At 43.5% G+C, this 26,503-nt stretch overlaps 1 protein-coding gene across 3 annotated transcripts in view; it reads right to left on the reverse strand.

Moving 5' to 3' along the window:
- Positions 1-1,168: 1,168 nt before the first annotated feature.
- Positions 1,169-26,503, reverse strand: part of stxbp5a (syntaxin binding protein 5a (tomosyn)) — an 84,736-nt gene continuing 59,401 nt past the window's right edge. The window contains exons 9-28 of one of the 3 annotated variants that reach the window (XM_070986907.1): positions 24,783-24,906; positions 22,982-23,060; positions 22,391-22,545; positions 20,452-20,524; positions 20,071-20,218; positions 18,393-18,460; positions 17,024-17,064; positions 16,656-16,876; positions 14,572-14,750; positions 14,115-14,240; positions 13,598-13,749; positions 11,867-11,929; positions 10,065-10,118; positions 8,035-8,085; positions 7,016-7,297; positions 6,559-6,928; positions 5,215-5,380; positions 4,800-4,911; positions 4,470-4,690; positions 1,169-4,080 (exon numbers count right to left, since the gene is read on the reverse strand). In XM_070986907.1, coding sequence (XP_070843008.1) covers positions 4,039-4,080; positions 4,470-4,690; positions 4,800-4,911; positions 5,215-5,380; positions 6,559-6,928; positions 7,016-7,297; positions 8,035-8,085; positions 10,065-10,118; positions 11,867-11,929; positions 13,598-13,749; positions 14,115-14,240; positions 14,572-14,750; positions 16,656-16,876; positions 17,024-17,064; positions 18,393-18,460; positions 20,071-20,218; positions 20,452-20,524; positions 22,391-22,545; positions 22,982-23,060; positions 24,783-24,906 — 2,727 coding nt within the window. In that variant the 3' untranslated portion in view covers positions 1,169-4,038. Of the gene's footprint in view, positions 4,081-4,469; positions 4,691-4,799; positions 4,912-5,214; positions 5,381-6,558; positions 6,929-7,015; positions 7,298-8,034; positions 8,124-10,064; positions 10,119-11,292; positions 11,319-11,831; positions 11,930-13,597; positions 13,750-14,114; positions 14,241-14,571; positions 14,751-16,655; positions 16,877-17,023; positions 17,065-18,392; positions 18,461-20,070; positions 20,219-20,451; positions 20,525-22,390; positions 22,546-22,981; positions 23,061-24,782; positions 24,907-26,503 lie in introns of all 3 variants that reach the window. The other 2 variants (XM_070986909.1, XM_070986908.1) reach the window with 2 other exon arrangements.

The raw sequence follows: 26,503 nt of genomic DNA on the forward strand, positions 1-26,503 counted from the left end.
CTTTTCTTAGATTGATCATAAAACAGCTCCACAGAAGAAATTCAATCATGGTCTACTTCATCCCTCCAGCCAGCAATCAATAGTTTTATTTGCAGTATGGTTTGTGTGTTGGTTCATAACTTATTTTTTCATGACTAAGAATTCTAAAACAAAAACTTCTACATCTGTATTTTAGTCCTTTAATACATTGCTTCGGCTTCGTGTCTTCACCAATTCCTGCACACTGGATTCCAGCTACCATGAGTCACAGGATGTCCAGAAACATTAAGTGACAATGTACAGTCACAGTGTGTAAATCTTTCTTCCAATAGGAAATCATCAGCCAAGCCGGAAGCCGCTGTCATGTTTGATCCACAGCATAAGTCACTGCGAATGCAGTGCTGGCTGCAAAAGGCAGCTTGACTGAGCTGAGGCCAGCGTTCTCTCTGATTCAATAGGTCCATTCCTAATAGCAGTGGTGTATTGTAAGGCAGCTAAGTGGAAAAATACTAGAGAAAGCCTCCCAGATAGTTTCTAGTTTCTAATGGCAGACACAACATTTACCAAAAATCACATTCAGGATCACTTCAAGGTACTTTGCCGTTGTCTGTAATTCAAGTAAAAGCTTGGAAAAAAGGACAAAAAAAAAAACTTACTCCAAAAAAAGGTGACCTTCATGCGCTCCACTGACCACTTCGTCACCTGTCAGGGCTGCGAAGAAACCAGAGAGCGCCTTCAGAAGTCACTTAGTGTGATCAATACAGGCTTGTGTTTCTCTAAGAAATGGGCCAATATGGTGTATTCACAGCACAGAGTTCAGCTAACAAAGCAAGCTCTTACAGCGACTGATCAGTTCTGCTCTTTAAAGTCCATTTCCATGACCAATTGATGCTTAATCCCACGAATGCATTCTTTCATTAACAGTCAAATATGACTTGGTTCGATCGCTCCATGATAAGGCCTACGCGACTGCATTGTTTTTCTCTGTTCAACGTAAACTGCATGTACAGACAATCATGTGTGTTTGCTGCCATCTAGTGTACAGATGCAAACACGGCAGCACTTTGAGTCAGTATTTGTCTTCATATGGACAGACGTACCAACACCAATATTCCAATGCAGAAATCTATGCTTTTCTTTCATCCGCGCCATATCTTTATATTTTTCAAAGGACACTTTAAGACAAAAATACATTTTCCACTTTTATTTTTCATTGCACAGTAATCTCTATCTACAGAATTTCTAAACTTTTGTGGCAGCAGATAAAGTCATAAACATCCATGTGAAAGTTGCATAAAACTGTACAAGAAAATTGGCTACAATGAGAAAAATACTGCAACCCACTGATAACTGTTGAATCCAGGACAGAAGATGGCATATGGCAGATAGACAGGACTCCCTCTTGTTGTTTGAGTATGTGGACTGTATCGGGTAAGAATACTGCATACTGTAGTGTATGGACAAGAAACGAATGACTCAAAGATGAAAAAGAAAAAAGTATAACATTGAATAAAAAAAAAAGAAAAACACACATATAACAGTTGGGTTGGACATTAAACAGGTTTTCAGGGATGACCTCTAGCTAAAACTAGTTATATTTCCTGAAGTTGTTGTTTTTTTTTTTTCCTCTTGTTCACCTTGAGGGGTGGGGAGGACAGAGCTACCTACCAACATCCACACTACAATGCTCACTAAACACAGAGAAGGCCGTATCTGTAGCTGTGGAACCAAGAGAGCCAGTGGAAGACTCACTGGAGGAAGAGAGAAATCAGAGGGCAAAGGCAAAGACCGGAGAGTGAAGGAGGGTCGAAGCATGTGCGCCAAGACCGAACATGCGGCAGTTAAAGCGAATCAGGATTTAGAGGTCATCCTCTAATGCTCGTTATCCTACTCTGATCTTTTTAGCGTCATTGGTGGCTTTCGTTAGTGTAACAGACACTCGACTGGACTCGACTGCTGACTGGTGAGACTAGGACATCAACAACAATTCTTGAACAACCAAAATCTTAAATGATATCACTTGAACGCACCCTGACGCACAGACAGAGAGAGACACAGGAACACACACATTCCCACACACGCGCACACACACACACAGATGAATACCATAAATATTGTTTGTTTCTGAGCTGTTAGTGGAATGATTCAGAGGAAACAGCCATATCAACCAACAGTTAGGTCACTTTTAACATTAAACATTAGTCCAAATGTTACACTTCATGACAAACTGTGACACAATAATACTGTAAATGGCTGAGTTCCATTGCAACTTGCTCCATTTCATGAACCCCGGTGAGGACGATGTTCCTAAATGGACCAGATCCTGGGTCTGCGCTCCATGGGTGGAGCTATACTGCGATATACAATTGTCTGCGGAGTGACGAGCCGAATGACGGATGCGATGGAAAAGCTAAAACAACTCTTTGGCGTCAGAAAAAATATGGCCTCTCTCCTCTTATGTTGCTCGAGCAACCTCGACATTTACTTTCCAGTTGGTCTTAGATTGTCAAACTATTTACTTATATACAAATAAAGGTTAAAAGCCTGGTAGACAGAGAGATACACCACATTTGAGCTTCACTGTAAACATGGAAACAGAAACAAGAGAAGAATGAGGGTGAGGGTTTCTGACACCAAACACAACTGTTTCTTGCACCTCAATAAATAAATATTAACAAAGACGGACAACAGCAAAAAACTGAAATGTGTTTCAAGGATTATACATCCATATTTCTGTTATCCTGCATATATGAACACACATAAATAGGATTTCTGCTCGTGTGTGTGTGGTCTCCATACTGATGTGCGCTCCAGAATTTGGAAACCTGACAAATCTGGCTGGAGGATTAGTGTGTTTAACACTGAGCCTTTGCAGTAACGCTCCAAACTGTGGAAGTTTTGGACACTAGAAGCCGAGGGAGGCGGCTAACATCACATCAGATGAATCAGAGTGAATGAAATCCTCAGGTAAACAAGAATCGTGTGTGTGGTTCATACGCACTTGCTTTAAGATTTCAGAGTCAGGAAATCCGGTGTCGCCGTGTCAGTGAGTACTAAATGATATATGCCTTTTATATCCTTGCCCTCCTTTTAGAATCCAGCCCTTTTCATAAAGAGAAATTAATCTGAGTCGTTAAGACAAAAGCCACAAAACGTATTTTTTCAACAAATCAAAAATATCGTCCACTTTCACGACAATAGAAAAATAAGAGATTTTCCAATAATACAGACAGAGCAAAAAACCCAACGAATAACAAATAGAGGAATGGCAAGAAAATAGAAATTAACACGCACACACGCACACACACTGTTGGTAACGATATGAAAGTCTGTAAGATACAGAGGAGAGTCTAGAGTGAAATATCCAGTGTACATCAGAGTAAGTTGCTTATATCCCCGTGACTCTCTGCATAGTGGCAGCGCTTCCTGTGGATCTCCAGCGCCGCCTCCTTCACACCCTGCTCCCGTCTCCTCCGTGAGCGATCCCTTTCTTCAGTACTTGTCGCTCGGAAGTGGATACAGCGTTGCACATTTATTAGATTTATGTATATATAATGATGTATTTAGATTCTTTTTCCTTCTTTTTACACTTCAAGAATGTTTTGTAGTCTGTTTCTTCTTAGGTTTTTGTCTTTTTTCAGCTGTGTTCATCGGTTTGAAGTCTGGCCCCCGATGGGCTCGGAGCGGAGACAACAGCAAAGGACATTTTGGCAAATGAGAATGAAGAATCTCCAGGTGCGTGGGCCAATCGGCGACCTCGGAGGAGAGGCTGAACAGAGATAAACAGAGAGACAAGAACATAGGAAAAAGACACCATTTATTTGCTCCCTCTGAGGTCGTCCTTCTCCCCTGTTTTCCCCTCAGTTCCACCTTAAGACTGAGGTAAGAACAGTGTTCAACATTGTGCTAGGGAAGAAAATCCCAAGTGTCCCGGTGAAGAAGGCTCGGAGGGATGGACGAATGGACAGATGGATGGGTGGCGGGGTCACGGTGAGTCCGAATGAGCCAATGGAAGGTGACAGTTGTGTCGGTGGAGCTCTGCTCCTCCCCCGTCACTGCTCAGAACTGGTACCACTTCTTGTCTTTGCACTTCAGCATCATCTGGAAACACAGGAAGCGTTAAAGTGAGAAAGTCACGACTGAGGAAAGACTTTCCAAATGCTGAGTTACACACTCCACCATTATTCCAGGCTTAAAACACTAATCATTCTGCTGTCACTGAAGTCCATTTTATGTTTTCAAATTATAAACACTGCAGGAAACAGGACACCTCAAATATTTTAGAGTCTGATTTCAGAAAAGAACATCTTGATGTGAGACCGCTTTTGTCCAACATGAGTGAGAGCCGCCTCCACTGCACTGTGAGTTTTCCACAGGTACATACTGCCCTCTGGTGGGTAAACAGTGCAATTGAGTAATCTCTGGCAGTAGAACAGTCAGTATTAAGAAAGGTCTTCCCTACATACAGACATGTAAACGTGTTCTGTTACCTCATGGGCGTGTTTGGAAAAGGAATCTGCGCTGGCCATCATGGCGGCCGTCCTCTCCTCCAGCTCGCCCAGTTTCTGGCCTCTTTCATCCAGTGCTATCCGGGCGCGTGCCAGATCTCCGACCACGCCGGAGGCTGCCCCCTTCATGCCCTCAATGCCACCCGGGCCTGGGATGTGCTGGGCAAGACTTCGGGATGCCTTTCCAGCTGCTATCTCACCAACTGAGATAAGAGATGGAAGGAAAATAACGGGGGAAGACGTGTGAATGAGAGGTTGCATCAACAAAGGACCGAGCCACTGTATATCTGGGCATGTGTAGGTTTGGCATACATAGCTCCTCTCTGTCCAGTGACTGTGCTCCACCACCAAAGAGACCTTTGAAGAACCCTCTGTTGGGTGCCTCTGGTGTCTCCACTGGTGTAAAAAGTTCACCCAGCATCTCCTGAAACATCAACACACACATTATGCTGCCACACCTGCTACATACAGTTTAACTGCATGTGTCTAGTCATATACACATATATAATAATACTATATATATATTTCTATAATACTACATAATCTCATTATCGCCTCCAGCTATTTCATATAATCACGTCAATTATCTTTACTATAAAATGTTTTCAATGCATCATAATATGCAGTTCTTATTTGTAATTGGGAAAATTTATTCAAGATTTAAACTCCAAATCCTGAGCCATGCCTCATTAAATCCATATGCATGCTGTACTGCGTATAAACTGACCTGCAGGTTTTCACAGATGTCCTGGCTGTAAGTGATCCTCTGGATCTCCGTGGGGGAGCAGAGGTACATGGCCTGACCCAGGTTGGTGAAGCAGAACGTCCTGGCTATCCGCATGTCTGTCAAAGGCAGGTAGTTTACATCCATGAGCGGTCTCAGTCCCGGCACACTGGACGGGGGGGGACACAGAAAAGTGATTTTAGATCCTAAGAATATTATAAGGTTGCCAATAAATGCTCTTTATATATTTACAAATATGTGAAGTTTTATCACCATCACTGACTTTTTGAACACTGTATGTAGCATATTTCAATCTCCTGAAACACTGAAGACAATGTTCATACACTCAGACTATTTTCAACACTCGAACAGGAACGCAGACACAGACAGACAGGCGGACAGCTGGACACCCTTGCTCTGTTACACACCCATATGGACGACTGTTCTGTCTCTGTCTCTCCCCTCTAGGGAAGTCGGGAAGATTAATGAGGATGAGCGACAGACTAACACACCCCTCCTCACTTCCACCCTTCCACACATGGCATGAAAATATTTCCTAATCTTGTCACATTGGTTAGTTAGCGGTGCAATGCTGAAGGTTCAGCTGAGTGTCGGGGTTAATGGAGGCAGGGCAGTCTGAGGACAGAGGTCTGAGGATGTGTGTGGGCGTGTTTGTCGTGGACGTGCATGAGGACAAAAGTTCGTCTGACTTTGAGTGACGACTTGAGCGAAAGGAAAAGTTTAATTGAGGACACAAGACGATGATCCTGTCTGCGTCAGTCGTGGCAGCATTTATTTCTGCCATTTAGAGACAAACCACTGCCCCGATAATACCGTTAAACCAACCTGGAGCCTCAATAAATGACAATTGTTTCACACTTGTAGAATATAAAGAATGAATAATGAATACATGACACATAACAAAGCACTGAGAATGACACCGTATCAAGGATAATTCCACCGTCACATAACACTGAAGCTATCCTCGTCCTGAAATCTGTCTCCTGAGATTAAACATTCACCAGGGATTCATAAGCGAGAGTGACGGCTGTGCTAAGCTTGGATACACATTGTTTAAAATGGATTTCACTGTGGAAAAAATGTCCAAATAAACTTCTCAAGCTATTCCTGCAGCCTAATCCATTTGTCCACAGTCCATCTGTGTGCTCAGAATGTAGCTCCCTCATTGGCTATCTTACGCCTTGATGCTGCACCTATAATTAATCGCTTCTTCCTCAAAATTATTCGACAATACTGACCACATTTGCAGAAACACTGACCATCCAGCATCTTTTTGACTGATACATCTGAATAAAACCAGCTATTTCCAGCTGAGATGTTTCTCACCTGAGGGTCATGATGTGGCCGTTGGCACAGAAACAGGCCACACATGCGCCCTGGCTCATCTGCACCACATCTGCCCGCAGGATGAAGGAGGTCTCTGTGATACTGTGTTTATAGATGCAGGTCTGGGAGGGGAGGGACATGACTTTGGCCTGTTTTTCAGAACACACCACAGCGTACTGGCTCTCGCTGAGGTCCTGGGAGGTGGAAGGGGACACAGAGACCGGCCTGCGCTTGCGGACCTTCTCCCTTTCTTCGCCATCTGCTGTGACGTTGGGTTCATACCACGGCTCGTGTGCAGGGGGCACCAGAGAACCTGTTGAGTCCAGGAAAGCCATCCGCAAGATGCTGCCCTTCAGCCGCACCAACATGCCTGATGCATGGAAAGAAATTCAGTGTTGTTGTCTTAAATCAACTACATCACCCTATTTTCCATCCATCCCACCCCTCTGATACCCACCTGTAGGTGAAATGATGACTGGCTGCAGTTGCCGTTGCTCCCCAGCAGGTGGCAATGTGAGAGCCAGAGCCAGCACGGTGCCCAGGGAAGTGCCCACATATAGGCAGGGTGTCAAAGCACTGTCCCCCTTCCGAGCGAAGGTCTCGCTAAAGTGGAAGGAGCTGATGCTCTCTCGTGCTTCCTTGTCAATGCTGGTGACGCTGGAGGAGCGCGACCGGCTGAAAGAATTGTCCCGGTGGTCTAAAGGGTTGGCACCCCGCGGCGGGCATACAGACAGGAGGACAGTGAGGAGAAAGCAGAGAGAGAGGTAAAGCACCTGCAAAGCAGCACAGTCACAAGACAGACAACACAGATGTGGACCTGTACTTATATTTGTTTATGACAGATGACAGATTAACATTTTAAAGTGTTCCATCCTCAATCAGCAGTTCTATTAGTATGTTTTGGTAACGTGTAGAACACTGGAACTCTTAAACAGGCGTACAGGCACATTTAATTTGACCCTTGAAAAATCAAATGTTGTTCGTGTTTCAGAAGAATGTCGTACACCCCTGAAGAAGAAAAAGTCTTTCTTCTTTTCTTTTTTTTTTTTGAAAGTGACGATATTTCTAGTTGGGAAATTTTAGACGGACCAATCGGAGACAGAGAAAGGAAAGACATGAAGAACACAGACGAGAAAGAGAAAGCTGCAAAAGTTACAGAAAGCTTTACGGTGAGATGGAGTGTGCGTAGTTTAGCTTAGCACCACTGACCTCTAGGAGAACCCCCACCAAGGTCAGAAAGTGGGAGTCAGAGCACAGAAGAAAAACTTTGATTTAGCTCAATAAATGTCACTTCTAGTCAGATCAGTGCTACTTTTGTCTCATGCAAACTCAGGAGAACATCTGCACAGCTTGCCAATTTTGAGGCTAATAACCAGATAAAACTGGACTAATGGAATGTGGTGGAGTCCAGTTGGAGTGAGAAAGATATACTGCATTTCCATACAAATTGTTTGGAGACACGAAGTCAAGGCTTACCCAAGTCTGGCTTTAGCTCAGTAGGCAAGCTTAATTTCCGTGACATCTTTGCTGGAAAAAAGAGAACATCCCTCTTTACAAACACACGTCTAAGCTAACACACGATGCCATGCAAAGCTAGGTAACTAGCACTGGGACAGGATTGTGCACAAAGCTAAAATACAGGAAAACAACAAAAGGCTGTGAGACAAGTGCCGGGGAGGGTTGTTTAATTGACTAGAGGAGCCAAAATGCTTCAAGGACTCAGAGACAACCCTGTATGTATCACAGAGGCATGCTGCAAAAGACAAAACAAAGGAAGTGACCTCTGCTTGCACACTGCCCTGAAAGAGAGGACTGGTATAGTGAGACACATCAAAACTGCACAGCCATCCAGGAACCTCATGCCACAGGAGCATGCACCAAGACCGAGATGGTAACAGGAAACAGAAAATACCGAACAGGAGATGGAAGAGGACAATGGAAAAGATGGTCAAACGTTACTGAGGTCATCTACTGCTAGTTGCTTCAATTAGTTTCCCCAAAATGCTCAAGTCTCAACTAGCAGAAAATATACTTGATGTATGCAACTAACTATAATCACCCCCACCCACGTCTGCATCCTGCCTGAATCCGTATGCTTCACAATTGACAAAAACGTGTTGGGTTTGTAGCTCAGATCATTCCATCTTTTAAGACTTATAAATAGAATCAACAATGAATGAAGGTCTTGGATACTATTTTTGCGTCTGCGGAAGAAAGAAGCAGGACAAACTATATGAGGACACTTGTGTCACGCTCACCAGTGGTCGTTATGATCAAACCGACTTTGAAATAAAAAAAATAAAAAACCCTCTAAAGAAGACTGTGACACTGATAAAACCCTGAAACTCAAATTGAGCTGGGTGTAACTTGATTCTTGTTATTGTTCTGTTTTTTCCCATTCCATTTTTTTTAAATAAAGCTGCAGAGGCACTCATTTGAATTTCTGACACTTCATTAATGTTGTTATCCGGCTCCTGTCCATAATTTATGTGCACAAATCTACAACACACGCAGCTCACTCTTACCTTCTATTTACTTTCATTTCATGGCCCTGCATATCCACAGAGGTGATTTCACTTATTCTGGCTAATTAGAGCAGTCCGGAGCTATGCTGGGAATTAGAGGAGGTCACCAAACCCTGTGAATAACTCAGGAAGGATAATACAGAGGTAACATCTCTGCCCTCACAGGTGCAACAAAGCTAATAGGAAGACCGGGAAAATGTAATTTTTAAAAAGGTGTCAGGACGGGTTCAGACTAATTAAATGAGGTCATGCTGGCTAAAAAGTCTTTGACGCTGGTCTGAGGAGGAGTGGCCTGGGTCAAAACTCGTCATTTAAAACACTGACTCGTTGTCCAGATGGGCTCGCTCCAACAGACAAAAAGCAGCACTCTGGACTGGTCAGGTAAGAAGCAGCTGATAAGTAATTATCAGTTTCATCGACACACACTGAAAGTACACACAGACACTTGGACACATGAGTTGCTCTCCACTCTGCGGTGTCATCATACGGACAGAAACGCCGATCATGTAACTCATAACATACACAAGGACTCTGCTGTAGGAGGTCAGGACAGAGATCACACGCAGGCACATTTACAATATGACACTCGTGCTACATACATGTAGCATGCAAATGTGTTTCTAAGGCTGTACTGTGTGTATATGGACAGCTGAATTCCTGGGTAGCCTCCAGGTTAGCCTCTGCTCCGCGAGCTTTCACTTCTCTTTGTCTACTTTTCTAACCATACGCTTAAAATCTGATAGAAAATATGAGCAGCTTTTCAGTTTGAGCAAGAAAAAAACTACTGTTGTTTCTACTTGAACACAGCGAGAACAAAAAGATAGTGGACCAGAAGCTAACCCAGAACTTTGGCTCTTTATTCTCTGTTCTATTTCTTCCCGCTGTGGGGACGATGACACGGAGGACAGACAGAGGGGGACAAATCTGGACTTGTTGTCCTGCCTACACAGCCTCTCATGAAACATCTTTGGCCAATCTTACCTCCTCTACCACCTCCATTGTAGAATTGCTGTAGATTGCTGTTTGACGTCAACACTTTTGGGGGTGTAAGGGGGAAAGTAAAGTGCAGTTAGAAACACCCTTTGGCTTGTTGCGACACAGAGGCTATCGCTGACAGATTAAATTGAGAATGTCCCTGATTTGTGTGGATACCATAATGAGCAAAGATTCTAATTATGCATTATAAAAGAGTCTGTGCAGGAGCACTACCTTGTCTTTCACTGTGTGGATATCCTTACAATGTCAACTGTACAATAAAGTCTGCTTGTCTTATTACTGCAGGTGGTTTAGCATTGGCAACTCTCGGCTGCCATTCGAAGATGTGAATGCAAATCAGAAACTATTTCAAGAATTTCCTTGAATGAAATGACACTATCCTGCCAGTAATGGAGACTTTAGTCATCATACTGCAACTTGTTTCAAGGTTAGGCAGGTGAAACTGCCTGAAAAGAAATTATTTTCTCTCACTGGCAGATCACTTAGAAAAAAACTGAAAAAAGCCCAAACACTTAACCTAAATGACTGTTAAGGCAGACATTTCTTTGCACGGAGACACCTTATCTCTCTCTGTCCTATGAATAATGCAGAGCAGACAGATGTATCAGACCACAGTCTGGTGGCACCAGACACGGGGGTGTGACGGGAGGTTTGGACAGCCATCATACCTGGAAACAGCAGCAGAACTCCAGACTCTGAGATTTGTTTCCTGTCTGACCTTTTTAAAAAGCCCCTTATTTTCAGTGTGCTAATGCCAAGTTGCCCCTAATAAGATGGATCTGGGCTGTTCTCTCTTCAAGCACCTTCAGCTGAAATACTAATGACGTAGATTAAGAAGCAGGCAAGTAAAAGAGCAACAGAGCGTCTTACTGCTGCGGCACACAATGTAGCTCTCCTGCACGATCATCAATGGGTCGACTATTGCGACGCAGCAGCGGTGCAGAATACTTTAAGTGACAAAGCAGTTTGTTTGCATTTCGTCATGTTCGCTGATACGAAAACTGCTTAGCGTGATAATGTTCTGTGCTGATCTGCTCCAGGATAGAGCACCCAGACACTTTTTAATGTTTTAACTGGAAGAAAATCCCCACTCAAAATCCAAGTCAAAAGTAATTTACATCATCTTGCAACTGATACAATACTTTAAACTGGAGGCTATGTTTTTTTTTTTTTTTTAACAATTATGCATTAGTTGCTGAATATGTGAAAATACCTGAGGCACTTCAGGTTGAACTTTTGCTTTTTAACTCACACTCTGATTAATGTAAATTAATGGCTTTCTGTACCAGAATGCAGAGTTTTGTTTAACAGTTAAACTCAAGTGTCACACTGAATTAGCATCATAGCATGGGATATATATAACACAGATTTCCAGGATACCACGTGGTGAGTTAAACAAGTTTATTCCTGTCTATTGAACTCTGCAAAGTGGTAGAAGACTGCATGCACAAATGGGAAAATAGTTTCAAAAACCCATAACCGTACGGTAATAAACTCAAACAGTGCATTCCTAAAGACCGAAGAATGGAGCTGACAGCCAGACAATTTTATGGCTGAACAAAAAAACACTTCTATATAGTCACAGTTTGATGAGTAACAATTTCAATAAAACGGTATTAAAAGTAGAGGCTCTTTAAACATTAATCTTCTCCCCAAACCAATGCGTGGTCTATTATAGGTCTATTTTTGACTGGTCTCACTGTTTGGGTTTCACGTCTGGTTAACACAAAGCCTTCGCTATAATTCTCCCACCTTCCTTTTTAATAAGACGCTGAAGGACATATTACCTGAAGTAGGGGACTTGCAGCGGTCCTCCGACGTGGCGGAGCCCTCGTTGATGTCGCACAGACCTGCAGCAGAGATCAACGCGTGAAATACAAAATGAGGCAAGCCAAACAGAACCACAGGGGTGTTCAGTCTGTGAGCTTCCCCTTTTCTCTTTATCATATACAGGCACATCAGAGAGAATCTCAGATACCAGCTGGGATTGTCTGTTTTTGGGGAAACTGGACTGAACCAAATGCACAAACGAATGATTTCCATGCCTAATGATCTCCTCACTTGACCAGCACACAAACCCATCAGTTCCACTTAACCATCAGGGAGATTTTGTGCAGCTTTAGCATTTCTTTCTCCGGTTTCAAGCCTAATTCCTCCCTTTGCTACGTGCACGCTGGTGTGCATGTGTGTGAGACATTGTCCTGTGAGGCAGAAAGCCGAGCAGACAGCAGTCCCTGCTGGCAGAGAAACACAGCTGGACGCCTGATTACTGCTCACGCTCGCCAAGCTCTGACAGGTGCCAGCCCACTGCTCACCAGTCAGTGACACCAGATGCTCTGTGTGTATTTACATGTGCACGCGCTTGTGTCTATGTGAGCATTCGCGGTTTGCGTGCGTGCATGCATATTTGCGCATAAACGGTCGCCAACGTAAAAAAAAAATCCCTCGGCATCCACATGCACGCAGCTTACTAATTCACCCATCAAACTTTAGCTTAAGTATGGACAGTACATCGTCATGACACTGCGGCATCCTCGATGTCGCTGCAATGCCATCATCTAGCACAGGGTGGCAGTGTGTCCATACTGAAAGCACCTTATTGTAGTGGTACTATGAGGCTGCAGAGGAGAACGTGTGTTAGAGGGATGGGCTGTGAGTGTGTGTGTGTGTGTGTGTGTGTGTGTGTGTGTGTGTGTGTGTGTGTGTGTGTGTGTGTGTGTGTGTGTGTGTGTGTGTGTGTGTGAATGACAGACAAGGAGAGGCAGGTGGACGAAGGAAGAGTTAGACAAAGTGCTTTGCTGTGTGTCAGCCTCATGAAGGAGAGTGTGTTGTTCTGTGATTCATTTGGATCAGTTTTGGGATCAGTTCAGGGGCGTTGGTCCTGTGGTCCTGTGGGTTTACTGGAGTCAAAGTCATAACCGTTAGTCGGCTCCACTGGCACAAACCCATCATAATGTTCACTGAAAGACTGATTAGAATTCTAAATCAGACCTTTACTGGAATACAAAATCAGATTTTGCTCCTCGATTAATTTGTGATTTCTTTCTTTTTTTTTCTTTTTTTTTTTTTTTGGTGCATCCAAAATCCCTAAACCCGCTGTGTGTTCGTCTGCACTGTCTTCACACATTCACACTGGAGCTTAATCGTGATTTGAGTCCATTTCTGTGCAATGTACCCCCTCGACTGCTTCATTTGCCCTTAAGACGAGAGCAGGATTTGCAGATCATGGTCCAACAGTTTTTGCTTAATGGCAGAAATTAAAAGAAAAAAAAAAAAAACAGGAGGGAAAATAAAATAAATAATCACGTACAGGATTTCTATTTCAAACCTAAACAATACGAGCTAGTGAGGCTGAAAGAACAAATAAGCAGTGCCATATGAAATTAATGGCTGACATTTGATATGATGATAAGAAATGACTCCATTGTTTGCTGGCAACACGGTAAAAAACCTCTGCTGTTGTGTGTGGTTGGAAAAGCTCAGATGTTTTCCTCCTTCTTATTCCTCTTCCTCATTACCTCCAGAAGGCTGTCGTGTCTTTCTTGGCGAGCGGGGCTGTCTCTGGTAGGGGTCATTGGAGCCGTAAAGCTCGACCGTCCCCAAGTTGAGCACCACTGTCTTCTGGATGTAGTCCACCACCGCCAGACCGTTAATGTTGCCAAACACCACGCTGGGGGACAGAGGGGTGGCAGAGTCAGGGAGAAAGTCAAGGGAAGAAAGACGAATGGGTTAGAGAAACAAGGAAATGAGATTGGATTTAGTTTTTAGCGTGAAAAACACTGTAGTCACATCACAAAAACAGCTAGAATGTCCAAATTTTCCTGGCAGTCATAAATTGTGTTGACAGGCCTGGTTGTCACAGTAGCCTTAAGCAGTCGCTGCTTAAACTGCAAAATCCTATGCATGTCCACTCTGCATATTTCCTCTTTATAGATTTTAGTCAGTTGAAGGATCTGTTTACAGAACAAAAGCAGAGGGAACTTTTCAGAAAAGACTTCTACTTCATGACTAAGATGTTGCTGTCTGTGTACTTACAGGCCGTAGGAGGAATTGAGCGCCAGACTTGTGATCTGCTGAGGAGGCTCTCCACTCACCCACACTAACTGGACCACCAAATCTACCTGGTAACCAGGGGACTGCTTCAGAGGAGTACTGCGCACTCTGGAGAGAAGGAGGCAGCGAGAGAAACAGAGAGGAGCAAAAAGAAGAAGAAGAAAAAAAAAGAGGTTTCAGAAAGAGAACGGCAAGTGGTGCAGCTGCGGTTCTGAAACAGTTGAGTGGTGAGGGTCTGGCATGAGTGGCTACGAGGGGATGATGGGGAGGCTGTGGCAGAGAATGCTTGAGGCGCTGACTAAGTCTGTGCAAGAGTGCTTGAGGCAAAAGGCAAGACTCTTGTGTGTATGATAATGTGTGCAAGCGCTCCTGGTGCTGCTGAGAGTTTATGTAAGTGCTTCTGTATGTGTGTGCATGTGTGTGTGTGTGCGTTTCATACTTCAGGCAGGGAATGTTGCCTCCGTCAGAGTTGTTGCTGCTGGTGGAGGGGTGTGAAGGTGGGCCGCTTGTCTGAGGGGAGGCACCGGGGGTGGGATGCGCCGAAGTCTGTTCTCCCCCTCCACCCCCGTCTGGAGACTCTATGTCATTCAGCTCGTACTGCATTCGCACCTCTAGTAACTGTATGAGAGAGCGCGCACACAAACACGCACACACACAGAAGATATTAGCAGATGTATGAAACATTATGTAAATCATGAAAAAGGCACAAAACTCTTGTAAACAACAATTCTTCATGAATTCTCCTGAGGATGGGAATAGTTATATGACTGTGAATGACATCCATCCACTTTTATAGAGTCACTTTGAAAATAGAGATGTGTTTGATGTGTGTGCGTGTGTGTGTGTGTGTGTGTGTGTGTGTGTGTGTGTGTAGGCAGACAGAGTCACAGAGGTCCTCCAATACTGAAATATTCCATTCCTTCTAAGTCCTCCTTCAGGCTACTTCTTTGCAACCTCCGCCTTCGTGCACGCACACGCACACACATACACACACACAATGTGCATAAGCGCCTCTCTTTTGCATTCTGTCAGTCTCATTAGCCCCACTGACATGTGGGAGTGAAGAGCGATCAGTGGCCTTCTTCAAATTCTCACTCCCACCTGTGTCTGTCCTCCCCTACCTTCATTTCTGCAAGGTCACATCAGGTGTTTGACCTTGCACAAAGGGAGGCTGCTCTCCTAATTACACCTTGCCGCAACTGCATATATAGTCCTGATCCACATCACGTCATCCTCTAGTGGCGCAGGAAAAAGTGCCTGAAATCTCTCTGACACATGCATCAGTGCTCACTGTCAGTCGCCCACAGAAAAAAGCTTCTAACAGGAAAGTGGCTGATTCAAATCAGTCTCCCACTGCAAGGTGCCTTAAAGGTCCAGTGTGGAGGATTTAGGGATCTACTGGCAGAAATATAATAGCCTGAATTATGTTTTCATTAGTGTATGATCACCTGAAAATAAGAATTATGTTTTCATTAGTTTAGAATGAGCTCTTTATATCTGCAGCTGGAGCTTTTTAATGTAGTCTAACATGTTGCACCTCCATGTTTCTACAGTAGCCCAGAGTGGACAAACCAAACACTGGCTCCAGAGAAGGCCTTTCAGGTTTTTCTAATTTTCAGTGGCCACTGCAAGTTCTCCTACATGCTTGGAAGGGGAGGGGTATTAGCTGCAATTTCGATGCCACTAAATCCTGCACGCTGGCCCTTTAAGCAAGGCACTTGAACTCTCCAGATTCATGAAAACTTTCTGCTGTAAGCCTTGCTCCTCTGGAAGAAGAAAAGAATTGGATGGTTAGAACAAACACTGCCAAACACATAAAGGGCACCAGCAAAAACTCATTAAAATTCATTTTACAGACCTGAAAGGAAAAACACATCGCAGTGCCTCCCACATACAGTACTTTGATTGACAAGCGATGTTTGTCTGGAGCAAGTCTACAGCAACAACAGCACAGCAATGGCTGCTTAGCAAGACAAATGTTGCCAGAATTATAAACACAGAAGCATGTTGCTAGTTACCAATTTAACACTCCGCTGCTTCGGTGACCAATGGCAGAGAGCACACGCACACACACACACACACACACACACGGACACACACACAGACACACGCTGGATGTATGGCCGCTGTGAGCATGCATACAGAGATTAAACAGCATTTCTCTTTATGCCGTTAAACACTGGCTCCCCTCACACCCCCATAAGCACTTACGTCGCTATCAAGGCAGATTATAATGACAGTCTAGCTTTGCTTGTTCACTGCTCTGTCTGTTGGCATGGCAACCATACTGCCTTTGACTAGGCATATCTCAGAGTGCATGCGTGTGTTTGTGCATATGTCCCGACATCTTAAAACAGGAGGGAAAGTGAGTGCTGAGGGCAAATAATAACAAGCTAAATATTTTCTTGACAGAGAGCTACAGAGTGACATCATGTCCCTTATTTGTGCCCATGAAAACACACATTTTCCCTTTTATTGTACGGAAAAATAAGCATTTAACCCAGATTACAAACCATTACCCACCTGCACCACCTCTGTAGTTACTTCCAGCTTGCTGAAGCGGTAGATGATAACATTGGCTGACACCCCGGCCACACACAGCATCCGGCTCTCGGGGCACCAGGCCATGATCTGAATAGCAAAGGGGTCTTCATCTGACACCTCGGTGCTACCCTTGTCTTCCTTGGACCGGTTTCTGTCAAACACCTTGGCTGTTTTGAGCTTATAGAGCACCTGGAGCATTACTAAGAAAAAAAGGAGAAAAGAGAAAGGATCAGAACTTCATCTGAAGTTCAAAATGCCCCTGCGTTGTCCGCTGTTGCTTAGAAAACTTGCAAAAAGTAGAGAATTATGCGAGGCGTAAACAAAGCTCGGCCGTCGAGGGAACTCACTTGCAGAGGCATCCCAGAACTTCACAGTTCCATCAGCGTGCCTGGGAATTGAAGAGAGGCAGAAAAAGAGAAAGATATGAGTCGTCACTTTGAATCCCAGTCTGATCGAAACAAATCAGGTCGCATAATTGGCAACATTAAAACATCTCTGGAATATCAACTGAAGACACCTATTGGATAACTTCTCTGTTGTGAAACACAACCTCATAATCACTACAAATTAACCAAAAAAACGAATTGTCCAAAATGAATCGCATACATCTCTCCTTCAGAAGTATTCCTCATGATTTCACATCTTCAGTTAAGATTGTTTAACCAGGGGGTAACCGGTATGTATTCTATATAGCCAAAAGTATCTGGACATCCCTGTCCAAACACTATTTTGTGCTTTTGTTCTGGGGCTGTTTTTCATGGTTTTATCTGGGCCCCTTACCTCCGATCATGGGAGATCACTATGGCACACAGTGACACTTAATGTGCTTCCAAGCCAAAGTTTGGAGGACATCCTTTCCTGCTTCAACACGATGATGCCTCCGTGCACAAAGCGAGGGCTATGAATAAATGGCTTGGTATGGTGCAGAAGAGCTTGACTGGCCCTGACCTCAGCCCCATCAGACACCTGAGTTGGAACACCGACTGCGAGCCCAGCTTTATCGCCCACCATCGGTGGCCGACCTCACTAAAGGGCTTGCGGCTGAGTGGGAGCAAATCCCTGCAGCCACGTTCTCAAAATCTTGTGGAAAGCCTTCCCTCGAGTGGAGGCTGTTATAGCTGTATAATGACGCCCACACATTGAGAACTGTTCAAAAATTAATTGAATATGTGCATAGTGTGTGTGCACAGGTTTAGTCATTAGCAGGTGATAAATATGACAGTTTCTCCATTTAGTGTCACAGAACAGGGCGCTGTCTTGTATTTGGACATGTATTTTGCTTACCATTTTTCCCTCACTCCTCATTATTTTGTTGCCAATTCAGCTGAGTGAATTGGGAGAGAAGTATTTTGCAGGCTGTGGCACTCTAAGAAAGAGAGACCTGGACAGAATAGTAATACGGCATGTAGGGGTGAGGAGAGAGGGAGGAAGGAGCAGAGCGAGAGCCTCCAACTGCCAAACCCATATCTCAATGTCACTTCTTCAGTGTGTGTGCTCTGCTAAAAACGCCCCTTCTCGCCTTGTTGACAGTTTAGCGTGGGATAATAAACACCAAAATGGAGCAAAGTGCACATGATTAGAACATATAAAGACCTACGGTAAATGTCTTGAGACAAGCTGCTTTGCTGTGCTGACCTGGCAGAGCAGGAGAGGTGGAAGTAATTGAGTCAGAGCGAGACGATAATGATAATGCTAATGAAATCAGTATCGTCTTACCCAGTGATGATGATCTCTGGGTAGCTTTGTGTGCCTTGACCCCAGTTTCCACCACTAATAGGCCATTCCTGGATAGACAAGAGACAACACACAGAACATCAGAGTGAAACAGGGAGCACACGTAGAAGAAGAGCGACAATAAACAGCACGTCAATAGAAAGACTGATTTTACGAACAGACGACATGATGAAACCGTACAAAACAGGCAGGGATCATTTGTGCATGTCCCGCAGCATGTCTTGCAATCATACATTATGCACCTCAATGAGCGTGCGTGTCCATCTGAGAGTGTTTGTGTGTGTCGGTGGGGGGTTTGGCTTTGAACACGTTGACACACACAAAGGTCACCGGGATGACTCATGGTGATCTTTATGTGAGAATGCCCTCCCGCAGCTCAGCCAGGCCTTTGCTTAAAAAAAAAATTTAAAAAATGGAGCAACTAGGCAGCCAGTTTGGGTCAGTACATGCTGACATTTCCGACAGAAAGCTAGAACAAGGCGACGGGGAAAAGAACATAGGCGTACATAATGGCTGAAAGAGCAGGGGGTCTGTCTTAGATGATACAGGGATGAGAATGAGACGAGAGAGGAGGTGTACAAAGAGAGCAGAAGATCGTTAATATGACACTATTATATAGTCCATTTAGTTTCACAGAAACATTGAAAAATATACTTAAGCACCACTAATACAAATTAACTCCCACTGCATGCAGGTTGTAGCAAAGGTATGCATAAGTATGTATTAATGCGTCCTTTATCCAGTAACCTTGTTCTTGGAGAATGGCCTGATGGTTAGAGGGTGAAGTGTGGAACATTTGCATTTCTAATTTAGACATTTAGGTCTTTTATGACACTGCTATCCAGAATGACATGAAGGGAAATTCTACCCTCGGGATACTATTACATTGTTTTACATCATTAATCTACGATGGGAGGTGTGTTCAAAGAGTTATTTTGTGATGGAGTGGTGGTAATTTATTTTATTTCCAAAGTAAAACTTGTCTGCTTAAAAACGGCCCTTAAACAGGTGCAATCACTGACAATAAGGAGCAGTTTGCAATTTATGTAGCAACATTTCCTTATCATCTCTGAGGAAGTTTCCCAGTTATTTATATAATTTGGTAGTAAGTATGGGAACAAGACAAAACGCGACCACGCTAGCAGCTCTGCAAATCTGCACCGAGGCACAATGCTACTATGATCGAAATGCTAACAGCATGCTAATATGCTCACACATGCTGAGGTTTAGCCAGGTTCGCCATCTTACTCTCGCCTGATCGCATGCTAACATTTGCGAATTAAACCAAAAACAGCTGAAACTGAAGTCTTTGAAATATTTGCTAAAACTAGCAATGCTGTTGAATTTGTACACTTTCTAGAAAGAATTTTAATTTAATTGCTTTGAGAATCTTTTAGTCTGTGCACAGCAGGTCAGTTGATGAGTAAAATCTGTCTACAGAAAACTTCAATAGCAATTCTAGAATAAATTAATAATGCATTATATTTAAATGATGCTTTTCTTTCAAATAAAGTCTTATAATTCCTATAATTACAACCAAATTACCGGCCTTAGCAGGAATTTAAATTTTTCCCCACCCTTTACTTAAAATACACCTTATGTCTTGTGTCTGCCTTGCTTCCAACCTATTGTTCCAACATAAAACCCTCTCATACGGTACCTTTTTGCTGTAGCCCTGTCGTTTCTGCCGCGAGCCAACAGAGTAAAGTGCAGGTATGAGGTCCACAGGGCAGTCGGCAAAGTACTCGCAGCAGGTCACAGGAGACTCGTGGATAGTCAGAGGATAGGGGTTCTCGAATATGGGGTAACTGTTAACAAAGTCACAGTGAATGGAATTAGTCTGTCTGCACAGTATCAGCACATTCATCTCATTCAGTACAGTATGCATTCAAACCAAAGAATGAGAGTTATGACAGTAAGCTGTATCATGATATGAAGAAGAGGCGATATATATCAAAGATAACAAGCACTAATAGGTCAGCGGTGACATTTTAGCCCACATTTCAGAAACAAAAGAAACCAGGATGACAGTCAGACTCACCCATTTTGTGCAAGATCGATCACCACTAAATCCTTTTCTAGAAGGACCACCACAGCATAAGGTTCCTGAAAATCTGCACAGTGCAACAGCAAGACAAGTCATTCATCACGCCGCACTTTAAGTAGTCTTGTAATTCCTCGAGAGAGGACTCCTCTGAAATCTACAAACCACAGGGGAAGAATTCCTCAGACTTTATATGGCGAACATTATTATCATATCTGTGCCCTGAAGATGTGAGGGCAAGAACACTTAACGCTTAATATTTATTAATCTATGTGATTTATAACTGTGGGGGATATTCTCCTGGTTACATATTTGTATCCGTCTGATTTAGGAGCAGAAATTATTCAACCTTGATAAATATATTTTAAACTTTTGTACTGAATGAACGCACTGGTCCCATCAACAGATATTCATTACTTCTAACAGCGTCACTGGAACTAGTACAGAACATCCTGCCGTACACATCTCTGATTCTAGTCACAGTCTTACAGCGACGGAATATAAAGAAAATTCACATTTTCTTGGGAACTGTCATTTTTACATTTAATTTTCACTTAAAAAAAACAAGATTTTTTTTAAAGTCTGTGACAAACAAGCATGTTCACTTCCATCAGTGGAATATGACTTGTAGGCCGGGGCATCTCTGCAGCACCACAATGCCTCATTTATAATGGTATGGACACATTTTGCCTTATCAAAAAATTGCAGCAACTGCGACTTGGATATTGCACTTGGCCATATTGCGAATTCAATAATATTTTGATGAGTTTTTCAGCCCTACCACACACAGACCATTCAGATATGTACGCTCTATCCACAAGCGTGTGTGTGTGCATGCAAACTGGTGTTCAGAGAACAATCTGTTGTGCAGAGCAGCGGGTCTGAGGCTGTCAGAGTACACCAAGGCTGAAACACTTTGACAGCTGTTGTCACTACATCTCTCACTGTCCTTCTCATTTTACTTCCCTGGCGCTAGTCTACAAGTGATTCACATTCTGCTGTGAATCGTCACACGGCTTTAGATTGCCGGACGTTAACTGTCACTTTCGGCATTTGGGAGATGAGAATAATGACTAATCATGCCCACTTTCCCTGCTGATTTACCTAAAGATACGGAGTAATTACAAACATGGCAATCAGCCCTCCACGATAAAGGCAAATTTGGCTTAAGTTACATCAGGAAAAACAACAAGTTTAATGATGTTTCTAGTTTTCATCTCTTTGCCTTTCTCAGCAGATGCTCAATCAAGCTGCAACCTGCACCTAAACTAGAACAAGTCTGCCATTTGCTTTCCCTTTCAAACACACTGGTGTGCATCACATTGCATCATCTGCCGTCACATCATCACGGATTATCAAACCACCAACGCTGGTTTAAGCAGGCACACGTAGACAGACATGCATGGTGTAATCCAAAGACCCAGTAATGTCCATTACCAGATGAAATCAGCGGGTGGTGACATCAGGTTGCCAGTAACAAAATCCAGTCACCATTGTTATGTAACCCACTAATCCTTGGCTGTATGTGCCAGATAACGCTGCAGCAGAGTTTACATAGTGGATTGCATACATGCAGGATCCCATAACATTCAGCTCCACCCTCGCTTGTTTGAGCTGTTGACTCCTCAATACAGAAAATATAATAATTTAATTTAGATGGAAGGCTATTGTGTACAAAGAGATGAAATGAAAATGTAATATTCCGTGTGCCAGATAATGAAACTGGAATAGCATCCATCCCCTTGGGAAATTTCATATTTCTTACAGAAACATACTAACACAGGGGCAAGCAATCTGACGTAATTAAAAAACAGAAAGGTGTGTGCGATTGCGTGTGTGAGTCTAATGCATTGACAAAAGGAGGATAAGATGATGATTTCCATACAAATATACTGCTACGACATGCACATACCATATGAGCATATCCCAAACTTACCGTTAGGGTATGGTGTCTCACAGAGTGTGAGGAAGTCGACTATGGGATAGTCCATCTCCAGCACAGCAGTACTCTTCCCATGCATTACCGTCAAACAAGGCCGCCGGCCCACCGTGTCGTAGGACAGACCACCAGACAGGATTATGAAGGGTTCCCTGGAACACACACAGAAGCACAGGATTCAATATTGAACTGTTTCATGTTTTGCTTTAAAAAAAAATGTACAATTTAAAAGAGCTTTTTACTGCAGTGACTACACACAGCTTTGGAGAAATACTCCAACGTGTACATGAGCCACCAATGAACACCTTAGATTGTACAATACCTTCCATAGTAACAACCTAACGGCGAGAGGGAAAAGCCTGTCACAGAGAAATCGTTGGCCCGGCTGGATTGACGCAAGACGACGCATAACTACGTGGACACATCTTTTGCTCATATTGCCTTGGCAACAGCTTTTAATACCTGTAAACAACCTTGATGTGCCTTTTGCCTTAACTGTGTCTAATTAAGCATATTCATGCCCAATCATGTGCGCATGTGTGTGAGTGTTTGTGTGTGAGAGGGGGGAGGGAGGAGAGAGGGACCTACCCATTTCTGGTGGTTTTGTACTCCACTTTGAGAATGGGTTTACAAGGCTCTGGCTTCTTCCCGTCCTTGGGCTGTTTTCCTAAAATAGAACAAACAGAAGATACTTCAGTTTGGCAGATCATCCCTTTTCCCCTCCTCTCGCCTTGTTTCTGCTGTCATCTCTCTCTCTCTTCTTTTTTTTTTTTTTTCCCAGAAGCTGCACTTAAAATGCCGCTTTGAACAGTTGCCAGACAATAACAAAAGACTATTCATCAGAGAGGAGATAGACAAATGCAGGGGCAGGGACATGAAATGAAGGTGTGACGATCATGGACGATTTACAGAACCCACCCGTTCAAACCTGAAGGGAGGAAGGAAATCTGCACATCCAGCATTCGTGTGCATACCTGTGCATATTCTCTTCTTATCAGAATGCACAATAAGCGGCTGAACATATCTGAACTCTTACTGGAGAGGCAGAGTGAGCCCTAAGGCAGGTTATGCAAGGCAGGTCTGTATAATAAAGGACTACTTTTAATAACGCCATCTAAATAACAGATATCTAAAAAGACAATTAAAGACGGACTTATAAGCCTTACTTAAACCCGTCAAAGGAATTTGCATAATTGCCCATTAAATACCAACCTAATTACGTATGCAGCAGTAGGAGTAACAGCTAATTAAAAACCCTGTGTGGTGAAATCCCTACACACAAAACCAGCTTGAGAAACTGGTTAGAAGTTTTCCTTTTCATTTCATTCTTTGTTCCTCTTCCTGACTCTCATGCTCTCTCACACACCGTCTATTTCTTCCTCGGCCCTGCGTCTGGGGGAGCTGTCAAAGTGCTCTGTGGGGTGAGTAGGTGTGAGGGGAGGAAGAGGAGTGTGGATTAAAACGCATCTTCAAAAGAGCAGACTTGCTTTTCTGCAGGAAATAAACAGAGCGCCAGCACTGAAGTACATGTGTGCAGACACAAAGTAAAGCAAACAGAGGCCGGGCATAATTGAACTGACAATAATCCTGCAATGTGGAATGGACGAGGGAGCCAGGTGTACTGAGGCTCTTGAGGGATGGTTTCAGTGAGTGTAGAGCGGGTCATGTGACTGACAGGTGGCTGAAGGAAATGCTAGTATGTATTGCAGAACTTGTGCTTTCTTGAATCAGTGGCTTTCTTAGTGTAATAACCTACAGAAATGGTTGCAGTAGTGTTGTCTTTGTATATGGTAAGAAGAATCAGTTTATTTTACATGGACCTGAGGTTTCCATCCCTTTTCATTTGAGACAAATGCTCTGCAATCCCTCATCACAGAGCATTTGTCTATAAATTGCGAGCTGTTCAATTGGCGAGTGATTTTCTTGTCTCAGACTGTTTCATTTAAAGTTTCATAGCCTGCAGAGGAAAAACCATTTAATATTTCACAAAAAGTAGACTTTTTCTTTCAAAGAAAGGTTTCTTTCTGGCCAAATGTTTATTTCCTACCCAAGTAATCATTTCGCAACCCCTTAGATTTATCTTGCAACCTGTCGTGCGAGTCCTGACTAATTTATAAGAGTCTCCTAACTTTACTAAGAAAACCAGTTTATCTTTGATGGGAGGACCAACTGAGCGTTTTAAAGTAAGCCCACCAAATCACCCCCCATTTACTTTGCAATGCACTATGAGTGTGAACTTTACCCTCCACAGACAGCAGCCCACCCCAGAATTCCCACAATGTGAGCACCTATGAAATGGTGAGCAGTAAATGAGTGAATTCGGGAGTGACTCTGACACAGCCACCGGGGGGGGGGGGTGTTTGTTTTGTGTGCATTTCCACCTGCTTACCGTGTGGGGTGATTGTCTGTATGGGCTTGCCCTGGCCTCTGACGTTCCATATGGTCAGAGTCCCATCTGAGTGACTGCAAATGAACTGCTTGCCCTCGTGATGCCAAGCAACTGAGTGGATCGCCTAGGAAACGACAGGGAGGAAGCGGGGGGGGGGGGGCAGTGGTTCAGCAGGATAAAACATCATGTGCCACCATCTCCCTTACATTAGTAAGTGCGTTGCATTGCCACAGCCATACGGCACACAGTACAATGCTCATATGTGACTCCGCATTACATACTCTTGAGCAGATGGTGAAAGCGAGATAAAAGAGACCGGCCCCTGACTTCACAGCATTTCCTGTGGCATGAATGCATTTATTAGAGGAAGCTTTTATGGGACCAATTTGCTGAATGCGGAGAAAAGCAGGAACAGGATTGGTCATTTTATTCAGGAATGCCGGAAGGAAGGTTTTATTAGCAGGGTTATAAATTTAAGAATTCTACTTCATAAAGACAAAAACTCCCTGGATGAAGAAAAAAAAACTTTAACATTTAATATAACAGTTGATGTGGTGCATTCAGGTTCATCTGGTGTCATTTGGAGACATGGATTGAAGACACTTATTTTGATTCAAGGTCAAATTAGCATGTAATTAGTATGTAAATTTAAGAAATAACAACTGTTCTACAAGAGGAAAAAGTAATCATCATGGTAATATCTATATTATTTAGAGGAAAAGCAACTGATGCTATAAGGTGGGAAGTTGAGGAGTTAGTCCTTCAAAATCGAGACAAAGGCAGAGGGGAGAAAAAGCAAAGAACCAAATGGAGAAATTGGCACAGAGACAAGCTAATAGGTACAAAGAATAAGCAATTGCGAGGAAGAGTTTGAGAGACGGCGCCCTCTCCGTCCTCTCATCTTCCCCGTCATCTAAACAGCCCTGTCGCAGCCGTAAGCCTGACTCACAATGATTTATCTACTGACAAGCAATCATTGGAAAGACAAACACATCATGACCAAAGCACGCCAGTAAAGGGCAACCTTGCTTATTGATGCCCTTTTCATGGCTCATAATTAAACCCAGCAAGCATTTTGACATTAAGTTAAATATGATGATGTGCACCAAATCTGTGTGAAGCTCATAACAGCTTCCAAAGCAGTTTTACAAGGCTCGCCACATGGATCACCCAGGGGCATGTTCTTACCAGAACATCTGCAGCATCAGTAATGTCCCACCACGAGCCCAGTGCCTCGTCAGGGAAAATACTCTTTTGGACATATTCTCTGACACGACGGTTAGCATTAAGTGCAGCCTTTTCTGAAAAGTCTGCTTGACTGCTTCAGTATTCTTTCCGCCTTGCACTGTTGGATATTTTGCAGATTCTTGCTAAAGCTCCACTTGCCGCTTGAGTGTGAACTTGCCGCCGCTTTTCCTTGTCGCCTTGTCTCCCAAACGCTGCCCCTTGTCTCACATCGCTCATCTGAAATGAATGATTACCTCCCTGTCAATGCCGATGTGAGCACACGGGCAGGTTAGGTCAATCTCTTCCAATTGAAGCTGCTATTTATTTAGCTGTATATCAATTTTGCCTTTGGTGTGTCATTAATCATAAGCGGTGCTGCGTGTCAGGCTCGCAGAATGTGGCAGGTTTTTCAGAAAAAAACTGAGAAAAATGAGACGGCGTGGGGCACCAATGTCTGATCATGCTCATGTGACAACACAACAAATGTAATTGTA

The sequence above is a fragment of the Chaetodon trifascialis genome, chromosome 19 (genome assembly GCF_039877785.1).
Source record: "Chaetodon trifascialis isolate fChaTrf1 chromosome 19, fChaTrf1.hap1, whole genome shotgun sequence".
NCBI lineage: Eukaryota > Metazoa > Chordata > Actinopteri > Chaetodontiformes > Chaetodontidae > Chaetodon > Chaetodon trifascialis.